This window comes from Neocloeon triangulifer, unplaced genomic scaffold, assembly GCF_031216515.1.
Source record: "Neocloeon triangulifer isolate White Clay Creek 2 clone unplaced genomic scaffold, ASM3121651v1 ptg000014l, whole genome shotgun sequence".
Classification (NCBI taxonomy): Eukaryota; Metazoa; Arthropoda; class Insecta; order Ephemeroptera; family Baetidae; genus Neocloeon; species Neocloeon triangulifer.
The window spans coordinates 4,699,703-4,725,717 of record NW_026775556.1 but is presented as its reverse complement, the minus strand read 5'-3'; the positions used below and the strand labels follow the sequence as shown (position 1 = coordinate 4,725,717).

Here is a 26,015-nt window from a genome sequence, read left to right as displayed (position 1 = left end):
AAATATTTCAACTATACATAGCATGCAGGGAATTTAAAAAAAAAAAAAAAAAATGAATTTTACCATTTTTAATTGATATTTGATTATTTTGTTCAGATAACACATTGTAAAAAAACGGTCATCATACAGAAAAATAATTTTAGAGCATTTTAGAGTTAATTAAACCCATTTAAATTCACTATTTTTAATTTTTAAATCAATAAAAATACATGCATTTTTCTGAATGAAGAATAAAAAATCCACACATAGTATTGAGCAATTTTTCAGCATTTATTAATTTTTTTAATATTTTTTTTTGCATTACATATTTACTGGTTTGATATACAATTAGATTAAAAGATTTTTAATTTTTTTCTTTTTTGTCCACAGGTAATCATGGGTGACCGAAGTGCCGCTGAGCGAGCCTGCAAGGACCCCAACCCCATCATCGACGGACGCAAGGCGAACGTCAACCTGGCCATTTTGGGCGCCAAACCCAGAGGCAACGTCACTCCCGGAGACCCGCCAGGTAGGCCACTTGGATTTTTTCAAACTTTTCTCTCTACAAAAAAGTTAAATCAATTCTCGCCTCGAGGCGGCACTCTTTGCAAAATTAGCCTCTGTAGGCGAATGCTTTTTTTCCCAATCGTCACAAATGGAAAGGCTGCGTCGTCGGCGGCCCCGAAGCTTTTTTCCATATGAATGGTGAGAAAGAGAGGGCAGGATGCCGGCCGTGCGCGTTATTATATATTTTTCAACATCCTCTCTGCCCGCGCGCGATGGCTTGTGTCGCTGCATGCCCGCATTTCCCGTGCCATCGAGCAAATATTTCCATCATAATGATTCCCTCGTCGCAACACACACTCAAAGCGAAATGAATTTTCGACGTGCAGATCGCCCCAAATGATTCCGAGCTCGTTTATAATTATCGCGAATTTTTCAAAAGCCGATCGGAGCACATTTTTTGGATCGGCCGATGAGCTGCGGATTTTGAGCTCTTATCACTGGCAGGGACACCCTCATTAATTTTTTAACGATGTGCCAAAGCAGCATTTTTTTGTTTTGCGATTTTGGTGGTTTGATTTATTTATGCCTTTTTTAACCCATAACTTTATCACATCTTTGAAGGTTAATCGTTAGAGTTAATGCGAGACTCAGCGAGACTTTTGTTTCTTAATAATCTCATAATAAGCCAATGAAACTTAGAAAATTATTTTATTATATATTTATATCTTCACTGTCTAAAGGAAGGAAAAAAGCCAATTTAAAACGTTTTTTAAAATATTTTTTAAATGTTTTAATTTTATATCTTAATATTCTTCTATACAAAAAAGAAATAGAATTTGTTTTAAATATAAAAACAAAATTCAGTTTAATATTTACTTTAATTATTTGCCCCTTTTGAATTTTTATTTGCAATTTAGGCTAATTGTAAGTTGTATTCATATCCCTTACTTTTAGCCGCGTGAGTCACTGCTATGAAGAACAATTTCTCTTCACATTCTTAATCTTTAATTTAAACCCTTCCTGCTCAACTTTGGCGGACTTTGAATAATGAAATTCAAAGCCCCAGCCCTTGTCCCGAGTGCAAACAACAGCCATCGATCAACAATGACCCACTCACTCGCACCGGGTGATTAATTTCGTCGCTTAAGATAAAATCATCAAGCGCAAACAATGCGAGGCAAAAAAGATGCTCTCGAAAATTGAATATTCCACCCCCGGCCGGAGAACTCTTTCCCTAATTAAACGAGTGAATCGGAAAGACTTATCTTAATCCCTTTTTGATTAGGCCAATACAATAATGAGAGACTTTACAAAAAGGTATATAGGATGAGCATCAAAACGCGGGTTTGCCGCCACAGTGGTCTCTCGAGCGAATAATCGGTGGAACAAAGGTCTGATGGATTCGAATCGAACATACGAGCGAGGAGCAACAATTGATTACGAGCGGCCGAGCGAGTGTTTCGAAAGAACACAAGGTAGAGTCCTGTATTCCACCGAGATCGATATACATATGCATGCACCGAGCAGGCCAGATATAATCAGGCCCGTAGCACTCGCCATACCATTTTTCCCGCCGCTCTGTCCCTCCAGTTTCGTTTTCAGAGGGGTCCCTGTGCACAGTATGAGTAGTACAGACCCCGCCAGGGCCGTCTAAATAGGTGGCTTAGTTGTTTGTTTTTATTATTACATACACAAAATAGTATTGCAGTTGTCATTTCAGGTTCAAATAATTTTTTACTATAATTTTTTGATTTTTTAAATGTAATTTTTGATTGCTGAAAGCCCAATTTAACTCATTCATTTGCTTGGAAATAAATTTATTGAACTTAATTAATTTAAAATAAAATTATCATGACTGTCGAACTCATTTTCATAATTTTATTTTAATTACCTGTGAGCTCAACTGTATTTGTAATTTATTATTTATTCATTATAATTTATTTAGATAATTAACTCTATGATTTTTTTGGCATGGTATTCTTTTTACTCTAGAAATAAAAAAAAAATTAAATTAAATTTATAAACAATGATAATTTAAAAATTGCAAAACATTAAAAAGTGTTTAAAATAAAAAATTAAATTAATTGTTTACAATATTAAGACCACATATTTAGACGGCTCTGATAATTCTATTGTGGCGTTTTCCCCTAGCCGTGTGTAACGCTGGAAGTCACCCACCAACTGACAAAGTGCTCCGTGTGCGTATATAGAGCTCTAATAAGTGCATTTCACTGAGAGACTACTCGCTGGTTGACGAAAAAGCAGAGCCGACAGCTGCAAATATCCGCGCCCCGTGCATGTAATATTTTGTATATCGGAAAATGCCGCGGCCAAGGCGAGAGAATATTATGTATAAACCGCGCTTCCTCCACGCTGTTTATCTAAAGTCTAATCCAATTTTGCTATCATAATCGAGACAGACTACCGTAGGGGTGAATTCGCACCCCCTGCAGCAATTATCAGGCATATAAAGAGAGGGATGCCAATTTTTGCCGTCGGTCTCTGACTCGGGACGTGGGGACTTTTAATCCTTTCGCGAAACAAAATTCGAAATTCAGTGCTGGCGGGGGTTATGGAAATGAAAATTAGACTGGGGTTGGTCGTGTGTGTGTATTGAATACAAGAGACCGGAAACTTTGTATGCTGCTCGACTGGTTTGATTTGATTTTTGCAGGGAAATCAGTGGAGGTGGAATTTGATGAGAAAAATTATTCCGTTGAAATTTTTAATGATAAATAAAAGTTAACATTTCTAGCCTCCGCCTTATTTCTACATAAATCTTATTCGAATATCAATCAAAAGTTTGATATCAATAATTAGTGATAAGGAAAGTGATTTAAAAAATCTTTCTATTACATTTAATTTTGTGTTGACTGGTTTAGTTTTTTTTGACGTAAAAGGTTTGCTGAAAATCAATCTCATATGTAGTGATTTCTAAAATAAAGGAGCAGTAGTTAAGGAATTACACAGATTTACTTTGTAATAAAAACGCGTGCAGCATAAAATATAAAAATTAAATCTCAAGTTATAATTTAATAACAAATAAAAGTTGGAAAGTAATTCTTAATTGAAACCCATCGCGTTTTAAATATTCGCTTGCTTGATTGGGTCGTTAACAGCAGAATGCCCTATAATTTTTATTTTTCCGACATACAACGCAATATTTTATGTAAAAAAATGTTAAAGTTGCAACGTTATTTCTTTAGGTTTCAAACTTTCGGTTTTGTAACATTTTATGCGAATTGTGTTTCCTTAGTGAATATTTTTCTGGTTTACTTTAAATTGCAAATTTTAATCAATTTATTTTTATTCAGCTTGAGTCACGTAAGCGTAGAGAATTTGCAAATTTGCTTGCGCTGGGAGTTAACTCTCTTGTGAGGAGATTTAGTGCCTCGCGTCTCGTGTCGATATGCGTTGGTCCAAATCGAGAGATGATGAGCTTCTTCTCGCCGGAGGCACGCGCGAGATCGAGTCTACTAGACAAATAATCCGTGTATTGTAATGATGGTCCAAGTGTGTGTGTGTACAAATGTATGTACACGGGATGCACGCTGTGGGTAGTACATACGTGCAAGCGCAGAGTCAGTCGATCCCAGAATAAACCAAATTAGAGTGAGTTGGCTGTGCTAGCGTATATAACCCCTGGCGCTGGATCGCAGCTGTTCCAAGGTTTTCTGTGGTAAATCTCCTTTTGCTTAAACACACACACGCCGTATTTTTATATCTCCGTCGCCGCCGCCGTGTGTTCGTAGATATATACGCGCCATTAATGCTTCCCCAAAAAGAAATGCATCCCGCCAAGGGAAAATAGAGAGGCCTTCAAAGAAAACATTTTTGCCGCGGCTGCTAAATCATAATTAAGCTGAGGAGCGGTCGTGGATGCGTTCATTGTCAGGTCGTTCGTTTTTATTGAGGAAATGCACTTCTCGCCTTTCCTTTATATTGAAAGGAAGTTTTCAACAATTTTGTCACCAATTGAGTACGGAACTGCTCTCAACACCTGGAAGATCAGTTTTGATAATCATGTGAGGAAAAGTCAGAGCTACAAATTTAGTAAAAAACAAAAATAAAATTACATTCACTTTAATTTAATGACTAGAAAAACATTATTTGAAAATCTAATTCCTGTAACTTTCAAACACTATTACTATATTTTTTTTAACTGAAAAATACCTATAGTGTTTTATTATTTTTTTATTATTATTAAACGAAGGCTTCTTCAGCAAAAATAAAACAATTTTGACAGGCCAAGAACAGCAGCTGGGAAATCCGTCAAATCACTTATTCTTCCATTATGGGCTTTGATCAAAAGTTCTGTAACCTCCGACTGACAAAAGATATGAACCAAAATATTCAACAATAACATACAAATAGGCCACAAAAGCCTCCATCTCTGGCCGGAGAAAGGTGCCAGCAGAAGTGCTTGAACGAAAACACACAAATATGCCTCCCTGCTCACTATACAATGGAGGGATTAAACGGCGCGGGATTTCGGCCGGGATTGACAGGTGACACCGACCGTTCCGTTTTATTTTGAATAAAAAGTAGAGCAGCGCGGTCCTCCTCGGAGTAAATTATTCCGAGGCCGTCGCACCAAACGTCAAGCGGCTCATTATCAGATTATACGCCGGATTCGGAGTTTCGTCAGAGAGGATGAACAAACGCGTCGACATCTTTGTCCATCGGACGGACGGACACTCTATGTGATTGCAGCGTGCAGCTATTTCGGTCTGCGCGCGCCGATTTCGCTCGGTTGCTCCTCTTCTTTTTCCACGTCGTGATGTAGGCCGACGACGCGCCGACTAATAAATAATACTACTTTTGTGCGCCGCTCTGTGTGTGTGTGATGTTCCCGAATGTACAAATACAACTCTGCGCTGCCGCCGCTGGCGTCACTCAAAACACACTACGCAAAAACCGGCCACTGATGGATGCACTATTGTTTGGCACGCCACTCTTTCCCTCGACGCTTATGAAATTCTGATGAAAAGCAAATTGTTTGGCCGACAATTACATTTTTAGCAGTACAACATCCATTTCTAAACAAACAATTAAAAAATAATAATTTTTAATACTCGACTAAAGGCTTAATTTGTTGTCTTTAATTTTTCCGATGTCTGTGCCCATTGCATCCAGTTGAACATACATAAAATTTAACTTGCAATTCTAAAATCCAACTTGAAAATGAAAAAAAAAATCACATTTAATACAAAGAAGACAATTTTCGGTAATCATTGGAATACATACTGTTATAAATTTTTGCAGATTTAATTTTAATTTTATATAGTTCCTCTCTTTCTGCATTATTCAAAGCAACAAACTCATGCGGGCAAAATTATTTCAACATGAAAATAGTAAATATCCAAAACTCCTTATATGAATATTATGAGAGATTTTTCCATTCTATTAATGGCATTATGGCGAATTCAAGAATAGAAAAGGCCACTGCGCGTGGGACATCATGCACGGAAGGAATGAATGAGCATTGTTATTATAAAGGGTGCTAGCTGCTGTTGGCCACAGGACGCTTGTGCCCTTACATTAAAATGAACACTAGCGTGACGACTCCACTTCCAGCAGCGAAAAAACTGGATGCAAAAGCGGCCGGCACACTCTCAACTTCCTTCCAATTTTTAAGGGATTCTCATTCTCTGCCCCCGCATGCTTGTTTTTTCCTAGCGTATGTTTTTGTGATGCACGCATTAGCGGAAATCGGCCATTTTAGGTGGATTTCCTCGCCGTTTCCGTGACGTGACCAATCTTGACGGCCGATCTAATTATCCTTTAATGCGAGCACGTTCCTCTCGCGCACATTCCACACGCGCATAAATTTCCAGCACCCCCGTGTGTGTAATTTGCTCCGACATGATACATAGAATTTGATGGATTATTTACTCTTTTGAGACGTGGTGCTTGAAATGAAAATGCTAATGAATTCTTATAACGAGGCTGTCCGCTTTGATGGATAATATTTGACAAAATTGCCACGCTTTTCAAAAACGTAAGCGGTCTGGAGAAACTTGTTGCAGGATTTTGCGGTTTATCCTACATAAAAATTTACTTGATTTGAAGAAAACTGTCGAGTCAAATTATTATTTTGACAAATTTTTGGATCTTATTTTTTTATTATAATTAAAATAAATTTCTTTTTTGAAATTTAAAAAAAAAACTACTTAATTCAGCTTTGGTATCAGAGGATTATTGTAAGAGCCTTTTTTTTTATCAAAATTAAAAATATTTTTACTCATTTTTAATTGAAGAATAAACATATTTACAAGCTGGTCCTGTCAAAATAATTAAGTAAAAAAAGTGCATTCTTTTTATAAATTTTAAACTTACACGAAATATTAATGATTTTTCTTAGTTTTTTTAATCATTTTTGTCAATTAAATTACTTTTTTGTCTAGGATTTTCGACATGGTCACGTAGGGCAAATTCTCTGCTATGATTCCAATATGTTTTTTGAAAAAACCTTCAAAATATTTTATTTTCCTGGAAACAGAAAATTTATTTAAATTTAATTTATTGTCATTCTGTTTTTGTACATTATTTTCCATTTATCTGTCATTTGAATAATTCATTTCGTCTCCTTTCACTTCATTACGTTGATTAGCGCAGAGAGGCAAATGAAAAGAAATCAAGTATAGGCAAAGAGCTGCGCCAAGATGTTTGGCGGATGGCCTAATCGGCTCGTCTTCAGGCGTTGCTGGAGAAGAGACGCTCGTCGCGCGGCTGCTCTCTCGCGGTCGCCACTTGTGAATCACGGCTCTCGATTTAAGCCTCCAACAAATCATTTCTTTTCGCGGCCTCTTCACGACCCGCACTAAATATAGATTCAAATATACATATTTCACCGAGCACATAAATAAAAACGAGCTCCTAACCTACTATACTCGTTTTTCACTCTCGCAGTGGCAAAAATGGGAGGAACCGCGCTTCGAAAAACTCGTTTTTCTGCACATTTTTTGTTCAAAAAGCGTGCTTGCTGGCCGGGGTGATTGTCCAGCAAGCAGTCCACGTCGCCAGCGGAAGTTGGTTGGCGTGGAAAAGCCTTAAAAAATATGACACCAACACGCACCCAATTTGCCGAGCTGATAAATAAAATAATGACCATCAACGGCCACCAAACCAAGGGGGCAGCCAGCCAACCTTGAAATTCGAATTTTCCTCTTTTGATAAAAAGCCAACAGGGGTTTTTCACACAAACGCGACAAGGAGAAAATATAACCCCTTATCGCAGACCTTGAGAGGAAAACAAACAAAATGAGACAATTATTTGGCCGCCTGCATATTTCACAACGCGCACGTGTTCTTCCGAGAGACGTGGACGCTCTTCCGATGACCACGTCAGTCTCATACTTACGTGTCCTCCACCGGTGTCCGGTGCGCACGGGCTAATTAATAAGTCACAAGTTAATCTCGTTTCCTTCCCCTTATCTCCAGCGGACTGATTACAAGGCACGTTTCCGTCTGATTGGCGTCGCTACCGGTCCTAAAGAGTTTAAATGTTGAGAGTAAAAAATTCTCAAGGGGGTATTTTACTCTGGAATTCGTATGTTAAAATTCTTTACAATTAAGTGAGCAAAGAAGTTAAGCTGAAATTACATAGCCAATGAAGCCGGAAATTAGTATGTTAATCGCTCTTCAATGCTTATACACACGATTAAATTTCAGTAGTTTAATCTATATCCAGACTCATTTCATATTCAGGAAATCTTCAAATTAAAAATTTTAAGTGAGTTAAGAGAACTACTTTTAGCTTGGATGCTTTAAAAAATAAATTAATAAAAATCATTATCAATATTGAAAATAAATGACTCCTGAATTTGAACGCAGCAGCAATGAAGAGAGAAAATAGCGCACAAGCTCTTTTATGAATTTAAAATAAAATAACCTTTTATTTTTTTATCCAATTTAACATTTTCCCTCTATTTTCGTTTGGGGACTGGGAGGACGTAAATAAAATAAGCGCAGTTAATCCAAACCAGCATCACTAGGGATTTTTTCTCTTTGATTCTGATCGCCACTATTTGCCGTTTGAATTTAACAGTCGCAGACAGACTAATCCAAAGTCCATATAAGCGACACCGGCCTAGATTTCAATTAACACAAAAAGCCGGCAGCGGTAATCCCTCGCGAATTGCAAATATGCCGGCGTGTGTTTTTCACCGGCCGCACCGAAATTAAAAAGCAGCTCAGCGGCAAATTAAAATCCCGCTCGATCTCTCGATTTAGCTCTTTTTACGAACCGGCTGATTAGGAAATATCAAAGCTGCTGTGGAGAGGTGCGAGCAATTAAAAGAAGAAAAAAAACCAACGCCCTTAAACCTGCTATTTTAGGCAGGTTTATTTTTATGCTCTATTTCTTGATTAGGAGGGTGGCGAACGTGAGGGACCGTCGGTCTGCAGCGTTGTTTAATGTGGCAGCATTAAATTAAGTAGCGCCAACTGCAGCACCTCCTCCCACAGGGTTGATGGGCAACATTAGTCGCCATATTGGAGCACCGCCAGATCGCGGTCGGTGACATATAAGGAGAGACGCTCGCTCTGCATGACAACCACATGCTTACAGGGCAGGTGGACCGCCTCTCACTCCAGACGAAAAACATGCACAAGAATGAATGAGCTTGAAAAGTTTATCGACTCTTGAGCCGCCGTGAGCGCTTCAGTATGGCACCGCGTGATGATTAATTTAGTAAAACACGAAACAAGCGGCAGCCGCGATAAGTGCATGATTTATAGTAGAGCCGCAGGAATTTCAAGTTTTTAAAAGAAGATGGAATATTTATTAACAATTCTTGGAAGAAGAAAAAAGATAATTTATTAAAGAACTTGGTTAAAAATTAAATATTCGTTGTCAGTTTTGCCATTTCAAACTTTGATCTTCCAATCATCACAAATTCTTATCTGCCTATTCATAGTTATGTATTATTAAATTAATTTTATTTTTAAAACCACCAAACGCTAAATTTTTTTATGATTTATGACTACCAAATGTTATTTTTAACGATTTCATAATATTCTTGTTTCTTCAGTTTATGAAAATCCTTCTTATATTTTAATATTTGTTTTATTTTTCACTTCTCTAATTTCCATTTTCTAATGCTTTAATTTTGTATAATTATTTAAATTTGGCCTCATTTGTTAAATGTGATGTACAAGTCTCTTTTCAGAATTGAATTTCATTACTTTACATGAGCCAAGTTATAAAAATTACATCATTTAACTTACTATTGCATACTAAGAAGCCTCATTTAAAATATGAACCAATATAAAATGAAGAAAATCACATAAGGAAGTGAAATTTGAACATTTAAATTAAATTGAAAAATAAATCAATAACGTTTAAATCAGAAAAATATATCCCTTTTTTAATTTTAAAATAGTGTTATTAATATTTAAGTTGTGTGAGAAAATCTTACTTTTGATACTGCAGCATATTATTTTGAATTTTATCACAGTTAAGATTCATATTTTATCCTTTATGCTCTCCAACATTTTATCATATTATATTTCCTTTCAAATTGAAAGTAACGACCATACTATGAATATCCATCGCAGATTTTATTAAAATCCCTGCTTGTTTTTGTTTCAGGATTCTCCTTTGCTGGACTGAGGGCAGGATACCAAGCGGTACTTCCAGGACAGTTCGGGTAAGCAACACCACCTCTTTCATAAATTTCACACACTGATAGATAAAATCTACTGCATAATTCCTTTGGTTCTCACACAGTTAATGTCCATTTTCATTCATATTGTCCCAACAACCCACCAGATTCGGTTTCCGACCTCTCTGATTCTAAGCAGCTTTCCACTCTAAGCAGGTCCTTCTTAGTAGTCATTCAGTAGCACACGCAGAGCAGGACGGATTTCGGACACGCGGCGGCGAGTATAGTTTTATCCTGGCTGCGCAGAAATAACAAACGCCGTCTGTCCTCGGATGGGCTGTTTGTTTTGGCTAAACTGACTTAATGATGGTGCGCGCGCGGTGCTTTATGATGATGAGCTGTTAAATATTATTCCAAACATACATTTGCCCACGCACGTACACACACAAATACATCACAACTCACACCTTTCCCTTGCTTGTTATCGGAGAGAGACGTGTCGTCGGTAATTTGGCCTCTGATTAAATATTAAAAGAAAATACAAGGGGAGTGGAAATTAATGGCGGACAGATTAAGTTTGATGCGCGGCTGGATTGCATGTGGAGGCAGATGTTGGTTTAGACGTTTGGACAAAGCAAAAAAATGCATGGAGGCACACACAGGAAAACAGCTGGGGATTGGTTGGTGCATAAATTTATGTTTTAATTACATGTGTGTGCACAGCCGTATGCGTGTATTGGGCTCGGATGTGTCTTTTGCGGTTGAAGAGAGGCGCACACTTATTTTTATTTAAATAAATAATATTTTCATAACTTTTTATTCGTTTTATATTAATATTTTTCTTCAAATACTCATCACAGTTCCTTGACACTAATATTGTGAGGCTTTAGCAACTTAAATTTAGTTCTTTCCGTGACAAGACACCGTTTGCAACGATCGTTTCTGTAAATTTAAATCATGTATGATAATTTAAGACTTTAACCAGAATGTTTCTGAATTTTCTCATCTCATTCTACGAAACATTTTCACAATTTTGTGAACTAAACAATAGTTTTAGTTTGCTAAGAATTCAAAGCCTCAAAACATTACAATTTAATTTTTACTAATGTCATATGAAGAATTTTTTGTTAAAAAAACTTAAAGTCTTTGCGCCTCTCTACTGCCAATTTACAATCCAACGCCGACCAAATCCGTATTACGACCACGCGGTGCTGATTATGCGCTTAAAAATTAATTTCATTCCGCGAGAGGGCAGACGGTCGGGGACGAGTCTCTGCTGCGGTTTCCGACCGAGGGACATGAGCTAATACAGTGTCATATTACCCAGTTGTAGGATGTGAAAAAAGCACACTCTCGCCCGCGCGCCGTCATGTGCTAGCTGCGTTACTAGCCGAAATTAGACAACGGAAAAAGAATCTAGCGCGTTCAATTTGCATTTAGAGAGAGAGAAAGACACGCGCGCTCCAGCGGTGATTCGGACGGCTGAGCAGACGAAAAAAGACGTTAATGATGAAAGTTCTTTTTGAAATGACACACACGCGACTTTTTGCTAATCAGGCACATTTCTAAATGATTCACTAAAGTTTCGAATTTCCATTTGCGTCATTTAATCTGTACATAATTCACCACTTCCTTTGCCACTGTATGAAATTTATGCAAAATTTGCTATTTTTTGCCGGATTGCAACAGTGTTGCTTTGCAAATTAGGAGAGGCATTTCTGCTAACCGTGTTACGTTGTTTAAATAGGCGAATTTAAAATTATATATAAAAAATGTGTAGGTGAAGCCACAAAAAGGCAACGACACCTTACCGTTCGCACTCCCCACCGCAGGGTATTAAATTTCACATTGTTTTCCGACTATAGTTTTAAATAGAAACTAAGCTAAAAGAAAATGTTTTTAAATTAATTAAAAATATAAAATGTCTTTTTATAAATAAACTCCAATAATAAACGGAAATTTTAAATTTGTTAATATTTTTATTTATTTGCTTTTAGATTTTTGGAGTTGCTGTCTACAATTAATTATAATAGGATTGGGTTGAATTAATTATTTTTAATTTAAGGGTCAAGAGCGTTTCCTGAAAAGATTATTTTTCAAATCTATCCATAATCCGCGGGATTAAATTAATTTTTGTCAACCTATAGAAGTAATAATCCTACTAAAAATTTTTACAAAACTTGTCATCCGGACTTCATACTTTCTTCAAACCAATTACCTATGCACGTCACTTTTCACCCTTCTTCACCCGTAGCACAAAGGGACAAGATATAGGAGGCCACTTCTGAGCGCAATCTCTTTGTGCCCGCGAAACAAAAAACCAAATAAAACGACAAGGACGGACGATTCTGTAGCGAGAATCCACTGTTGTGACACCCGAGGTATACAAAAGACGCGCAGTGTCAAAAAAGAAGGGGGCCTGCGTTTCATTATTTCATTAGTCGCGCCAGAATATTACACTTCCACCGTGTACCATCAACAGGGGCGTCCGAAAATCTTTCTCTCTCTCTCATACTCGATAGTGCCACTTTCCTTTTTCGAAATGGCCGCCCCGCTTTGTTTCTTTCTTTTTTGTCGCGCTCATTATTGCTATTACCATACACACAACGAATGTATCCCCCTGCAGCTTGGGGTGCACCATATGTTTACACGCTTGCCTGCGTAAGCGAGCCCATGCACACATGTCATGTTACATGCATATTTATCTATGCGGGAAAAAGAGCGGAAGGCCCGTGCGGCCACTCGTCCGTTTGGCCGCCGTTCATTGCACCCCGGCACTCATGCCCTTTTTATAACTACGTGCGAGGATTTATTTTTTATTCACGGTGTGCACTTTTTTTCATTTTGCGGCTCAAACTGCGCGGAACGACATGTCGCTATCTAATTTTTCAGCGAGTGGACGCGCGCGCGAATCGGGCTGACAATTTTGGCACTTTGATTTATCACCAACTAAAAATTAATTTCAAAAAAGCAAACACAAATTCGTGATGCACGGAAAACTTATCTAAATCAAATTAATTTTGTTTTGCCGGACAGATCTGACTTTTTAGAGCAGTTTTAAAGGAAAAAAATCATTTGACCAGTTTTTTTTTTTTTTTTTATTAATTTTGAATCTTTTGTAATTTTCCAAACCACTTCCCCTAAATCGGAACTCGTCAGTCGGGACTGGCTGCTGCTTCGAGGTCGGTCATAAAACGTTAATAATTTATGGACTTGAACACAAACAGATAATGCGTTTTATATATTTATAAAATGATCAAGCAGGTGATTGCGACCCTCGCGGCCAACGCTTTCAATTCGGCCAGATCATTCACCCTGATTTCGAGAGTGTGCCATATTGTCAGTTCCACGACCTGAAAAAAAGCAGCTCAATTTATCATTAAACGACACGCTATGCCATAACGCGTATATGGAATTGATATAATGGCGGCCAGAAAAAGAGGAAATCGGACTGCATCTGCCAACTCACACATGACAACAGACTGCGTACAAACTGATTCGCCGATAAACATTGCAAAAAGTCACCCTTTGAATTTTTAATGACGCCAATTATATGGAGAAAAAAAATTAAAATAATTGTAAACACTGCAGTCAGCTGACGGATTTTACTACCGTATCGACCTGCAGAATATTATTAATCGTTTCGCATGGAAAAAAATAAAAACAGATGCCGCTGCCACTTTTCTAGTTCATAAACTCATTTTTCAAATAAGTTTCCCTTCTCAACAGGGTGGTAATTGATTTTGATAATATGATTGAACGACAAAAAAAAATGGGGGAGATTAAACCGCAGTCTGCTCTCGAAATACACCCCTTCATTTTTTTTTCATCTGTGCGGATAATCTATTTGGGTTTGGTGTATATAGAAGCGAAAATAAACAGTCCAATATTTGTCCACCCTATCGCTATCAAAACTGAAAGAAGAAGCAAACAGGCCGAAGAGATCTTCGTAAAATCTGGAGAAGGCGAGAAGTAAAAAAGCAGACGTCTGCGCTGCACCAACATCAAACACGTTCCCCAAGCCACCGATATATTATATCAAAATATTTTTTGCTTTCATCTCACGACGGCAGGACTTCCCCCTAGACTGATACTATTCAAATAAGAGAGGAATTGGTCTTGGAATTTATTTTCAAAACGCTTAGAGTTCCACTTTAATTTTATATGACCTACCTGCACACACACAAAAATACATTGACGCACACAACAGCCACAAAACCGAACATTTATTTGTTTGTTTAACTTTTTGAATCATATAATATAAGTTTTTATTTTAATTTTGACTTTTCTCTTCATAAAACTTGTTTTTAACGTGCTGGAATAAACCTAGATATAATATTTGTATGGAAAATTCTAACGATAGAATTTTTCTTAGTTTGTCCTTGAAGCTCCAACAATTCTGGTAAAAATAATTTTTACTCACTTGTCTTTGAAAATGTTGAAGATATAAAATAATTATACAAAAAAGTTCCATTCTTGATATAAAATTCAAAAGAGAAAAGTCAAAATTATATAAGAAAACAGGCCGTTGCGTAGTGCTGCTTTTGAAAATATTTGCCTTTGGCCCGTAAATCATCATCACTAAGCCCTAGCCGTAGTGCACCCAATTCGATTCATAATATACCTTCCTTCGGAAAACGAGCAAAATGCGAAATCCCTCTCTGCTTCATTGTGATTGATGTACTATGATGATTCTTCTCCTGCATTTAGCGGATAAGAGGCGATTGCGGTGGTTGTTGGTTGGCGAGCGGTGTCTAACATTCACGCAGCCCTCACCTGCAAACCACTTTTTTCCACTCGATCCACGCGGAAATAAATACATGTGAGCCAGTTTGCCAAACAGGGTTGGTTGCAGAGTGGAGTGACTTATTTATTCTTACTTTCAATTGAATATGGCCTCGATTTTGTGCTCGTGTGAACAAAAAAAAAAACTACAACTCACGCTCCCAGACGCACCTGCCAACAAAACTTTTCAATTATTGGATTTATATAACATATAAATTTATGTCGATGAGTTTTTTTTTAATACAAGCTCTCGCGAATTTCCTCCTTTATTCAAAACTCTCCCTTTCTGACAATGCTCCATTTTACGTGATGGACGTTTCCTTTATATTCATTTTTTGGAAGCTGAATAGAAACGGCAAAAATCCATCTCAATGCTTTATGATTTTAAATTTTATTTTCCAAAACTTGCATTTTCAACACACTACCGGAGGTCACTGGCACACTTTCACAATCTAGATTTTTGATGCAACACATAACATTATGAAAAATTGCACATTTGCCGTCCAACGTGAGCGATTTCAAAATTGTCCACCTGGAAAAGGAAGTAGTGTCGTTCGCATTCAGCTTCCGTCCCTTCCATGAACTCAATGATGCGGCGTCCCGATTTTTCAAAAGAGGAAATTGTAATTTGTAGTTTTGTTGTCGGTGCGTGGGAGTGATGGCTGTGACGGGGTTTTTTGACGGGTTTGACCTCTTTTCATTTTTTTTCCTTTGATGACACCAATTTATAGCTACATGATTAATTGACGAACTAAAAAAACTGATGTGCTGTGAGCTGCTTTTTTTTTGTATTTCGAAACATCTCAACTATTTGCAGGTTTTGCCTTTTGCAGTGGTCTGGATTTATTTTCTCACACATTTACAATTGAATCAGTCACGTACCACATTTAAAACACACGAGAGACGATTTTTTGAGCGAGTAGTTTGGTGTTCAATTTTCTGTTTGTTTTCCTTTGTGTAACCAAAATTTACTAAAATAAAAATTTAAAAGGTATTAAAGAACGAGAACTCCAAAGATACAAAAATTAATTGCAAATCCGGTTATTTATTTGTTTACCCCGAGCGCCTCCGAGTGAGATGGAGCAGTAAATTATCATTTCTGTTTTTGCGCGCGGGTGACGCTCGAAAAAAATTCGCGACAAAGAAAAGTAAAGAGATGACTTGGCCGCACATCAAACGAGCGACACCTTAATTTGTTTTAGTTCTCTCTAAATGAATTCGGACCGCAGCTTTGCTTTTTCTGGTCTAAAATTAAATTCTTTTCTTTCTTTGTCCGCGAGCGTGACTCAGTCTTAAGCCTGAATTCAGCCATGAACAAGTAAGAGCCCCATTAGGCCTGGCCGATCCAAAAACATTCTGCCTTTGTCGAAACGAAACGAGAAAATCTCCTGGCGGCCAACCGGCGCTCAGAGAGAAGGAATTCGGCTTAATGTTCACCTGTTGTTTCCATCAATCTATTTAGTGATCTGGGCAGCGACTCGGTCACACTTCTTGTTCTTTCTTCTCTCTCCCAGTCGTTTCGGTGCCAAACCTCGTTAAATTTCCTATACGATCTCGCAGAAAATTCGCGAAGGAACCGCCCCGGATATATCAACCTTGGCGCGTCCGACCGACAACTGATCGCGACAATTGAAATGTTAAATTTGCGTGTCACCGACGACGACAACATGGTCCGGTGATTAAGCTGAAATTTTACTGTTTCATCTAAATTCTCATTAGATTTTTTTGTCCGATGACTAAAATAGTTCACTGCTGACAATGAGTTTTAGGATACAAAGTCGCGATCTAGACAGGAATTTACGTTATTCATAGTAGTTAATTATATATACAACTTTTGATTAGAAAATACAGGTCTGAGAACCTTATCAAAATAAAAAATTTATTGATCAAAATTGTAACAATGCCCACGTTTTAAGGATTTTTGACTGAGCTCCTGAATTTTGATAATGAATTTTCAAATCGAACAGATTAATGTCTAAGATTATTTTCTATTTGTATACATAATCATTAAAAAAGTTAAAATCGGCTCATAGGAAGATCTATCAGGATCTAAGCTGTGGATTTTAAAGCGGATAAACCCTTTATTTTTTTTTTTTAATTCTGAAATTTCTTTAAAGTTTTAGTTATTATTTTCAATAAATTTAAATTTGAAATTTCTTGATGTTTGAAAACATTTTTTAATTTTTTGGAACTAATATTGAATTATGAAATTAACAATAATGAGCTTTTAGAATCTCTCCCTCTCAAAATTCAATAGTTTGTTTTTTGTTTCACATTATATACTTCCCTGGTGAGAGCTACGGCTAAAACAACCTGAAAAAAGCGGCCGTTTAGCACAAATAAAAGAAGCTCGAAAATAAAATTTAAGTGGTCGGATGATGCGTGTTGCTCTTCATAACACTCAACGGGCCGGCGTTCGCGAGAAGAAAAATCGACAGGAGTTTTGGCAACAAGGGCATTTTTCTTTATTTTCCGTCTGGGCCGCTGCTCCCAACTTTTTTAAATATACACAGATAAATATTCCACCTCGGTTAATTTCTATTGTTGTAGCCGCGTCACTTGTGGCAAGATAAATGAGGCGAGCCGATTTGAAATCGGGATGGCCGCGTGCCAAATATTGACCGGCCCCGTGCGCTGATTATTCAGAGACCGATTTTTGAAACCGGCATCTTCGAAGCAGAGCGAGAGAGGTCACCTTCCACTTCGAATTTCGCCCCTGGCTGCTTAGCCTTGTCAAGAACAGCGTTCGGCAGCTGATCTGTTTCTGATTGGTTATTTTTAACGATTGGATCTTTCGAAACTACGTCTTTTGAAACGACAACTGAAGTAGAGACCAGAAGAGACAAAAGCACTAATTAAATATATCTTGATTATTAGCTCCATCACAGTTTCAAAAAACAAGAAAACAAAATATGAAAAGATGAAATACGATTGACTTTTAAATCAATTTTATTATATTTCCATAGAGAGAAGGGCGCTTATAAAACTGAATAACTTATAAAAGATCAATTTAATTAAAAATTAAATTATTTATATTATTTTAAAATAAAAAATTACTCTAAAACAAGGTTCGCGCATTAAAAAATTTCGATTGTTGCCGAGCGCTCTGATTGGGTGCAATTTTACTTGCACCCAATCAGAGAGCTCAAACAACAATCGAAAAAATTTTCAATTGTTCTGATGCGCGAACCTTGCTCTAAAATATGGATTATAAATATAAATATGAAATCAAATGATTTATTTATTGCATAATATTTCATTCTTCTCAAATTAAAGCCATAAACAATGACTTTGAGCAGATATTATAGTGAAATTATTTTGTGTTCCGAAAATTCAAAGAAATTTGTCCGTCATTATCGGAGAGTCCTATTAATTTCAAACATATTCTTTAAATGTCTTTCATTATTTAAGAAATCGGCATCATTTCAAGTTTTAATTGGCACTTTCTGCGCCATCTTTGATCCGGTCTGCTGCAACGGTGCCTATCTATTTTCCGTCTGGCAACAACGAGGCCAGTCGGTCCGAGCCGCGGTTGCCCTCTCGCTCGCTCGCGGCTTTTGCAACTCGCAATAATTTCGCTGCTGCTGCGTCGCACCACTAGTGAAGCGTCGGGCGTAAACAAGGCGCGCACTTGGCAAAGTGTCATTGCATTAGCGGTCGCTGCATTACCAGATAAATTAACATGCAAGTGCGCGGCCATTTTGGAGCTCGTTTCGAAATCTGGAGCAACCAAAGAGTAAATACGGGGAGGAAGAGAAAAAGAGAATTATCTAGTCGTTGCCCGCGTCTATTTAGAGCAGGAATATATATTAGTAAATGTAAGGTGAGAGAGTGTCGCACGTGCGTGCAGGAGCAGTTTCTCCAAGAGGGTCTATTTCGACTTAGGAGTTTTTGTCGCCCTCTCTCTTTGGAACGTCAAAGAGCAAACCACATGATGCGTCTCTCTCTCTCTCTCGCGCCGCCGATGACGATCTCGAAATAAACGCGCGCGACAAAGAGACGTACGGCTATGTGACAGACGGCCCTTCTTGGTTTTCATCACTCGCATAATTTTCAAGCAGTCCTCACTGATTTGAACAAATGGAGTGGGCATGAGATATTTTAAAAGCCCCTTAAATTTTCAATTGTGTTTTATTTTTTTAACTTTCTAAAGTATCTTTACTTTTATCCAAATCACTATTGAATCTTTTAAATTGATTTTTCTCAACTATTGATTGGGAATTTTAAAATTAAGACGAAGCATTTGTTTCTTATTATAAAACTTTTAGAAAAACCTTATGGCTTCACGTAATTATTTGAAATTTAATTATTTTCACTAGCAGGAATATCAGTATTTTTTTTAACGTTCCTGTCAGAACCAGGTATGACCAGATTGTTCAAACTCATCAAGAACACATTTCAGAAATCAAAATTTGTCAAATACAGAATTGAAAGCTATTTGCATTTACTTAGCATACGAAAGCATTATAATGTTATAAAACTGGTAGGAAACCATCAGTACAGTAGTTGTTTTTTTGTCTAATTGAAAAATAATATAAACAGTTTTACAGAAGACAAAATTAATTTCAAACAGTAAAAAAATACATCTCAATTCAGTTTCTTTTCTTGCAAGATCTCTAGTTTTCTTTTGATTTGCACATTTGGCAGAGCCTGCAACTTCAGGCATTCATTTTCCCACCGCCTTTATTTGGATAGGTCTTTAAGGGCAAACACAATGCGTGGAAGAACCGTACATTCTCCAACAAAGACCAATTCCATTTTATTTTTCCTGCTAGAGAGAAAAGCCGGGGGCGATTTGCGAGTGCGCGCGTAAAAGGATTCTCCAGAAGGGCTGATGAAAAATACAATAGAATGTCTGTCCGTCGGGGTCTGCAGGCGCAGGCCATGTGGTGCATCAATTATTCAGGGCGACACAGCACGTGCTGCCCCATTACCGTTATTGCCATTGATTGGCGCAATATTGATCTCGTTTTAACAGAAAATGCGTGCGGTCGGCCATAAAAAATGGACTGCCATTTTCATATTATGTGATCTAACACAAAAGCAACGCGCGGGTGGAGCTGAATATGGGGTGTTGGTTTTACAACTAGCAGCTGCAATAAAGAGAAAACACCGACGATGACGACGGCGAAATGGACAATCGTTGTCCCTTATTTTCACCATCGATTAATTTACACTCAAAATATGATTCATTTGCAGGCAAACGCCATAAAAATTAAAACTCTAAACTATAATCTTTTGGTTAACAATAAAACAACAGGGTGATGTGATTTTCGTTTTGTGCTGGCGAGAGATGATTGTTTAATTGTTTGCTGGATTTGCTAATTTTTCATTTAATTTGTGCGCGTTTCTCATTTATGTCTTCATCTGCCTGTTTCAGGGTGCCACCCGGCTACGTGTACCCAAATCCATACCTGGCTGCGGCCCCTGGCATGGTGTCAATGCCGCCCACCCCTATCTCGCACCTGACTGCGGCGGCGGCAGCTGCTTCCAACCCTTTCTACACCGCCGAGTATCAGCCTGCGGCTTTCCCTGGACAATACACCAGCGGACTTGACCACTATGCTTACTCCAGTGCAGCAGGTAAAGTTTTATATGGTAAACAAAAAATAAATTAATTTTTTTTTTAATTTCATACATTTCATTAATTTTTTATCTCTATATAGTTTTAATTTAATCTTTAAACGGTATTCTAAAGTTTTACTAATTATTTCATTATTAATTTTGTCGTAAAAAAGGTTTTCCTTCAATGTTTAATTTAATGGAAAAAATTTTATCTCTTATTTTTTTATTCCAATAAAAATAAAGTTAACGTCATATTTTGATTACAAATAATTAGATTCTTAGAAGTGTGGATTTTTCTTAACATTCAGTTTGTTGTGTCAAAGTATAAATTGATGTTATCAAAGCCTGAGAATTGAACAATTCAATTCTTACTTAAAAAAATTGTTAAAATTGTAAACGTTTAACAGTTGATTGAGTCTAAAACAGTTGAAACAATTCAAATTCTAGCCAGAAAATTGAGTAGATTTTATAAACTGCAAAAATTAAAATTGAACAAAGTTTCAATGAAATTATTAATGATCCCTGAAACTCGATATCATCTTTCTTGCCATTTCTTAGTTGAAAAACAGTCAAAATTCTAATGGAATCACCCCCTTGAGCGCAACAGTTTGGAAAAGGAACATTAATCATTGTCGGCTCGAATATATCTTAATTTCCACTCTTTATTCCTTTTCTCTTGTAATGCCACGCAGACAGACATTCAGACTACCAGTTGCGCGCTTGTGTCTCGCACGTTGCCTACCGCGGGCACTTGGCAGGCGCAGCGTTTTCATTTTGGGGCGGAGGTAATGCACGCCGGTCACGAAAGCACCCCCGACAGGCACCCTCCTTGTTGATTCATTTACGACAAGCATAATTCAGACACGTGAAAGCGGCCATTTCAGCTGGCGGACGGACGAACACAATCGCGATCAAATTCAATACTACACAGCTTTTGTGCTCGTAGCCTTTCTTTCCTTCTCTCGCTTTTCCGATAAAATGGCATTACGTAATTATCTGACCGCGGCGGAATTATGAATTATGCACCGCAATTAGGCGGATAGTGTCTTTCGTGCTGCCGGTTCACGCCGTGGGATTTGAGTGGTTTTTGTCGCAGCGCTCGCTTGGTGCAAAGAGAGCGTTTGTTATTTTTTGGGCCGTGCGTGCATTCATGCCCGACACTAATGAGAAGCGCGCGTTTTGTTTGTTTGACGAGAAATAAACACGTTTCGGCCATTTCCGAAATGGACTCGCCGTTCCCCCAAATGTAATTGCGAAAAATAAAATTACAAAAATATAAAATACACACAACTTGGAATCCATTTATTAGAGTGTTAATTACAGTTTATATACTCTTTAACAAAATCAGATTAATTAGTAAATTTTTTTTTTTAAATTGGTGTCATTTTAAAAAGTTTCATTTTTTACAATTTTTCAACAGCTCTATATTTGATTTTTGCTCAATTTTGTTTCTTGCTTGTGTTCCAGGTGCTGCGGCCAGCTACGTAACTCCTTACACGTACGCAACTCTGCCGCAGGCCCTGCCCACCGGTACCTACCCAGGTATCAGTCCATATCAAGCTCAGACAGCTCAACTTCAAGAGGCTCGACTACAGTAAGGTGTTAGTTAATGGTATTGTTTTTATTTCGGAGATGCTTGTCCAACCGAGATTGAGACGCATCACAACTCACGCAAACACAATAATCGCGAAAAAAAATTAATTGAAAATTAATTAATACAAAGAGAAGAAGAAGAAAATATCCTTTTGTTGTTGACCTTTTTTAAAAAGAGAAACTAAAACCAAGTGTATAAAAAACGCTCTAAAAATGACTCCCCTGCGCAGAAGGAGGAAGAATTAGTATGACTAGTTAACTGTGTATAAAAAGAAGAAAAACAGAAACAAATTAATTAATTATTACTTAGCAACTTAAAATATATGCTGAGATGTAAATCATGAGCTGTGCAAAGCACGGTGGAAAAATATTGATCGATAAGTTTAACTAACTATATGTGAGGAGAATCGCTGATAAATTCGTAGAAATTTAGATAAACTATATATCGTTTACTGTAATAAAAATTCAACTTAAATAATAACTAATATTAAATACAAAAGTGCACACAAACACACAAACTCAAAGTAAAAATGTAATAGGGAAAGAGTTGATTTTTTTGACATATTATGTCATATTGCTGCAAGATTCGCTTCATTTTTGAGGAGATCTCTTCATTAAAGTAAAAATGAATATTGTCCCTTTTGTTTTTTTGTTGACGGCTAATTTATATTGTTGTAATGATGATTATTATTGCTATGGCCTCTATTTTGTTGTAATTATTTTTAAACTATCGCGCATCGTATGAGAGTGCTGCTAAGACTTAAAACTTATTGCGAGAGGAAGAAAGGTCGTTACACTCGAGACTTAAGAAGAATGCAAGATGTGAATGAATATCAATTGTTGTTTTACCCCCGCCCACCCAATTTTGTTTAAATCACCTCGGAAATGACGAAAGCAAGTGACTAACTAACCTTAGATCTCAAAAACGCAGTCGTAGAATTTGGACAATGGCCGATTATGTAATTATCCAATCGCAACTACAAATGACATAATTTTGGATCAATTTCGCAAAACAAACTCTTTCTCTAGCTATTGGGAAAATTACTGAAATAAATAAATATAAATTGTATTTATAAGAACACCTGCTCGCGGTCTTACTCCAAAAGTTAATCATGTAGAAAAATGAGATGAAAAAATATTAAGTCAGTGCATAAGAATGATGTTACTATATCCCCTCAAATGCAGAGCCCAAATGCAGATGTCTGTGTAAATATATAATGAAAATCGATATTAAAAATAATTAGCTAGGAACAAGGTTGGAAAATCTAACTGCTAGTCATCCGGTATGAAGCAAAAAACGTGACGCGGCATGACAATTATATTCAAAAGGGGTGCTGGCTCTCTCTCTCTCGTTTCAGTTTCCTCCAGGTGCGAGGGCGACATCAGAGAAAACCAACCCTTTCGCGCCATGAACGTTTTTTTTTCTCAAACAATTTGCCATTTTTTCAAGAAAAACCCGCAATCTTTCAACAAAATGAAACACGGTTCAGGCACAATTTATTGTTAATTGAAGAGACCGGAGTGTCTTTTTTTAATAAATCGGGAGTGCTTTTAAAAATACAAACTTGGAATGTTTGGTGAAGACTGAATTGCCAGCAACCCTCGTCTCAGAGGGAGCATGTGGCGTTCAAACTAGTCATCACAACAACACATCTACCTTCAACAGATCAGCCGTGAAATATGATGAATGAATATAAAATGTATAAATTCCACACCCTGTCCTCGACGGGGTTGGACCAGCATACAAAAATCCGGTGCCTGACGAAAACTAAATGCTAAAATCACGTGGACAAGACAAGGAGTGCCTTCGAAACAATGCCTCTCACGCAGGAAATTAATTAAGCAAGTCTTAAATCGAGGGATCATTAAATTAAAAAAAGAGAAAGATGGAAAACGGAGTGAATATTTTTGCGCAATATTTTGGAATCAACGCGAGATCGACCGCAATATCACATACACTGTTCAATCGTCCGTCCGATTTTTTACTCAAGCTCAAAACGCGCATGCAGTTCTGCACACTTTCCAGAATAAATTGATTTCGGTCGAGCTTATTGCTTTTGAAAAAAAAAATGATAGCATATCAATTCGGTGGAGAGGCGGCGCAAAACGACTGAATATCGCGAGTTCTTTGTTTATTTCCACTACTTTTCTGCCGCCGCTCTCGCCACTCGTTTAATCTGCCAATTCACAAAGGAGCGCACAACAATCACACTTCTCGATGTTATTACCTGATGCGTTCGCCCTCTCTCTTTCTTTCTTTCTTTCTTTCGGCGTGACAAATGTAGCATTGTAATTTGGTTTCTTGTTGTCTGGCAAGGAGACAAAATCGGTTTCTATTTGTAGCAGAGCTGCTGCTTCTCTTTCTTTTGGACTCGTCTCACTGCTCTCTGCGGCGGGTTCATTTCGGCTCATTTCCATGCGATCATTTTCAAAATTTTGGGGATTTGAGGCACTCATTTCAACCAATGCATATCTCTGTTAAACTATTCTCTACTGATGTCAATGTGTATAAGTAAATTTAATGAAAGAAAAAATACAAAGAAGCAGAGCGACTAACCCGTAATTTAAGTATGAGCGTCAATATTTACCAGCGGTGGATTCGTCTACATAGCAAGACCAAATATATTAATTAGAAAGAGAAGAAAAAGTTTTTTAATCGAAAAGAAAAAAAAATCACACGATTTATCCCGGATAAATAAGTACGACTATTTTCGTAACAGAAAAAAACCACGATGAAAAGCTAGCAGTTAAGAATGATAGCGAGTAAGACCCAATTGTATAATAATCATTAATTAGAGGACAGCCAGGTTCTTAGCGAGTAAGGCGCCGAAAAACCTTATTCTTCTTCTATAGGTAGGTTCAATCGACAAGGGACTCTTTTCTTTCTGTCTTCTTTTATATAAATCGTCGAAATTGAGAGAGAAACCAATGATGTACTTCAGCCTGGTGTTGACAATACGCATCAAGAGTAGCTCTTAAAAATATGATATAATCGATCGATTCAATTCTGAACCATTTCAAATATGAAAAAATCATCCTAGATTGTAAGGAAATTCTTTAATTTTAAGAAAATAAACACACACTAGCATGTAAGAGAAAACCAAAAAGCAATTTTTTTTAAGGTAATAATTAATTATTAAAAAAAATTATACATGCAGCATGTCTAACCCACAACAAAGTCTTGTGGTGGGAAGGCAACTTTTTATACTTTTGGTCACTCACACAAATATATTCTGCAGCATTTTCACCTCTTTCTCTCTCTCTCTAGTTTCTTGTTATTATTATTTTTATAAATTACTGTGTAGAAGCAGTTGCACTTGAGTTGTGTTGTTTAATTTTTAATTTTGCTGTCGTCCCACAGAGAAATCATTTTTTCTACGTCACAGCTGCAACACCAAATATTAAAGTAAATGTAATCAAGCGAACCATGTTTCGTCAGTTTAAAAAATTAAAATATTCTAATAAGAATTTCTATAGTACCGAGGGATATAATTGATTGATTGATTGGTCATGTGATTACATACTACAACTCACAATATTGCTATGTTATATACAGCTAAAATAGACTGGTTCAGTTCAACGTGTAGATGAGGAAAATTAACACCATATAATTAGTATGCAAACTTACAGAGACACATACAAACACACAAATAAGAATATGTTAGCAAACTTCAAAAGAACACAAACATAACACAAATACGCTGTTATTTATCGTAATTATGAGAAACAAATAAAAAACCTTTTTTGACGGTCGACGCCGCGGCCGTCGCGTCTTCTATATTTACTGATTCGTCAAGTTGTTATAATCAATCATATTATTATATTATGTATATGTAACAATACAACTATTATCACACTCACATATAGAACCTAGGCGATAAATGAAAATTTAAAATACTTCTCTAGCTTGTAAGTTCTACTATTTATTACTGTATAATTTTATTTATTAGAAACTCAGTTAATAAAATAAAAGACATC

The 26,015-nt window shown here is 37.0% G+C and overlaps 1 protein-coding gene across 2 annotated transcripts in view; it reads left to right on the top strand.

Moving 5' to 3' along the window:
* Positions 1 to 25,754, top strand: part of LOC132202118 (RNA-binding protein 24-like) — a 40,186-nt gene extending 14,432 nt beyond the window's left edge. Inside the window, exons 2-5 of one of the 2 annotated variants that reach the window (XM_059628863.1) lie at positions 370 to 508; positions 10,082 to 10,139; positions 20,260 to 20,477; positions 21,912 to 25,754. In XM_059628863.1, the coding sequence (XP_059484846.1) occupies positions 370 to 508; positions 10,082 to 10,139; positions 20,260 to 20,477; positions 21,912 to 22,042 (546 nt within the window). In that variant the 3' untranslated portion in view covers positions 22,043 to 25,754. The remainder of the gene's footprint in view (positions 1 to 369; positions 509 to 10,081; positions 10,140 to 20,259; positions 20,478 to 21,911) is intronic. The other variant, XM_059628864.1, reaches the window with a different exon arrangement.
* The last annotated feature ends 261 nt before the right edge of the window (positions 25,755 to 26,015 follow it).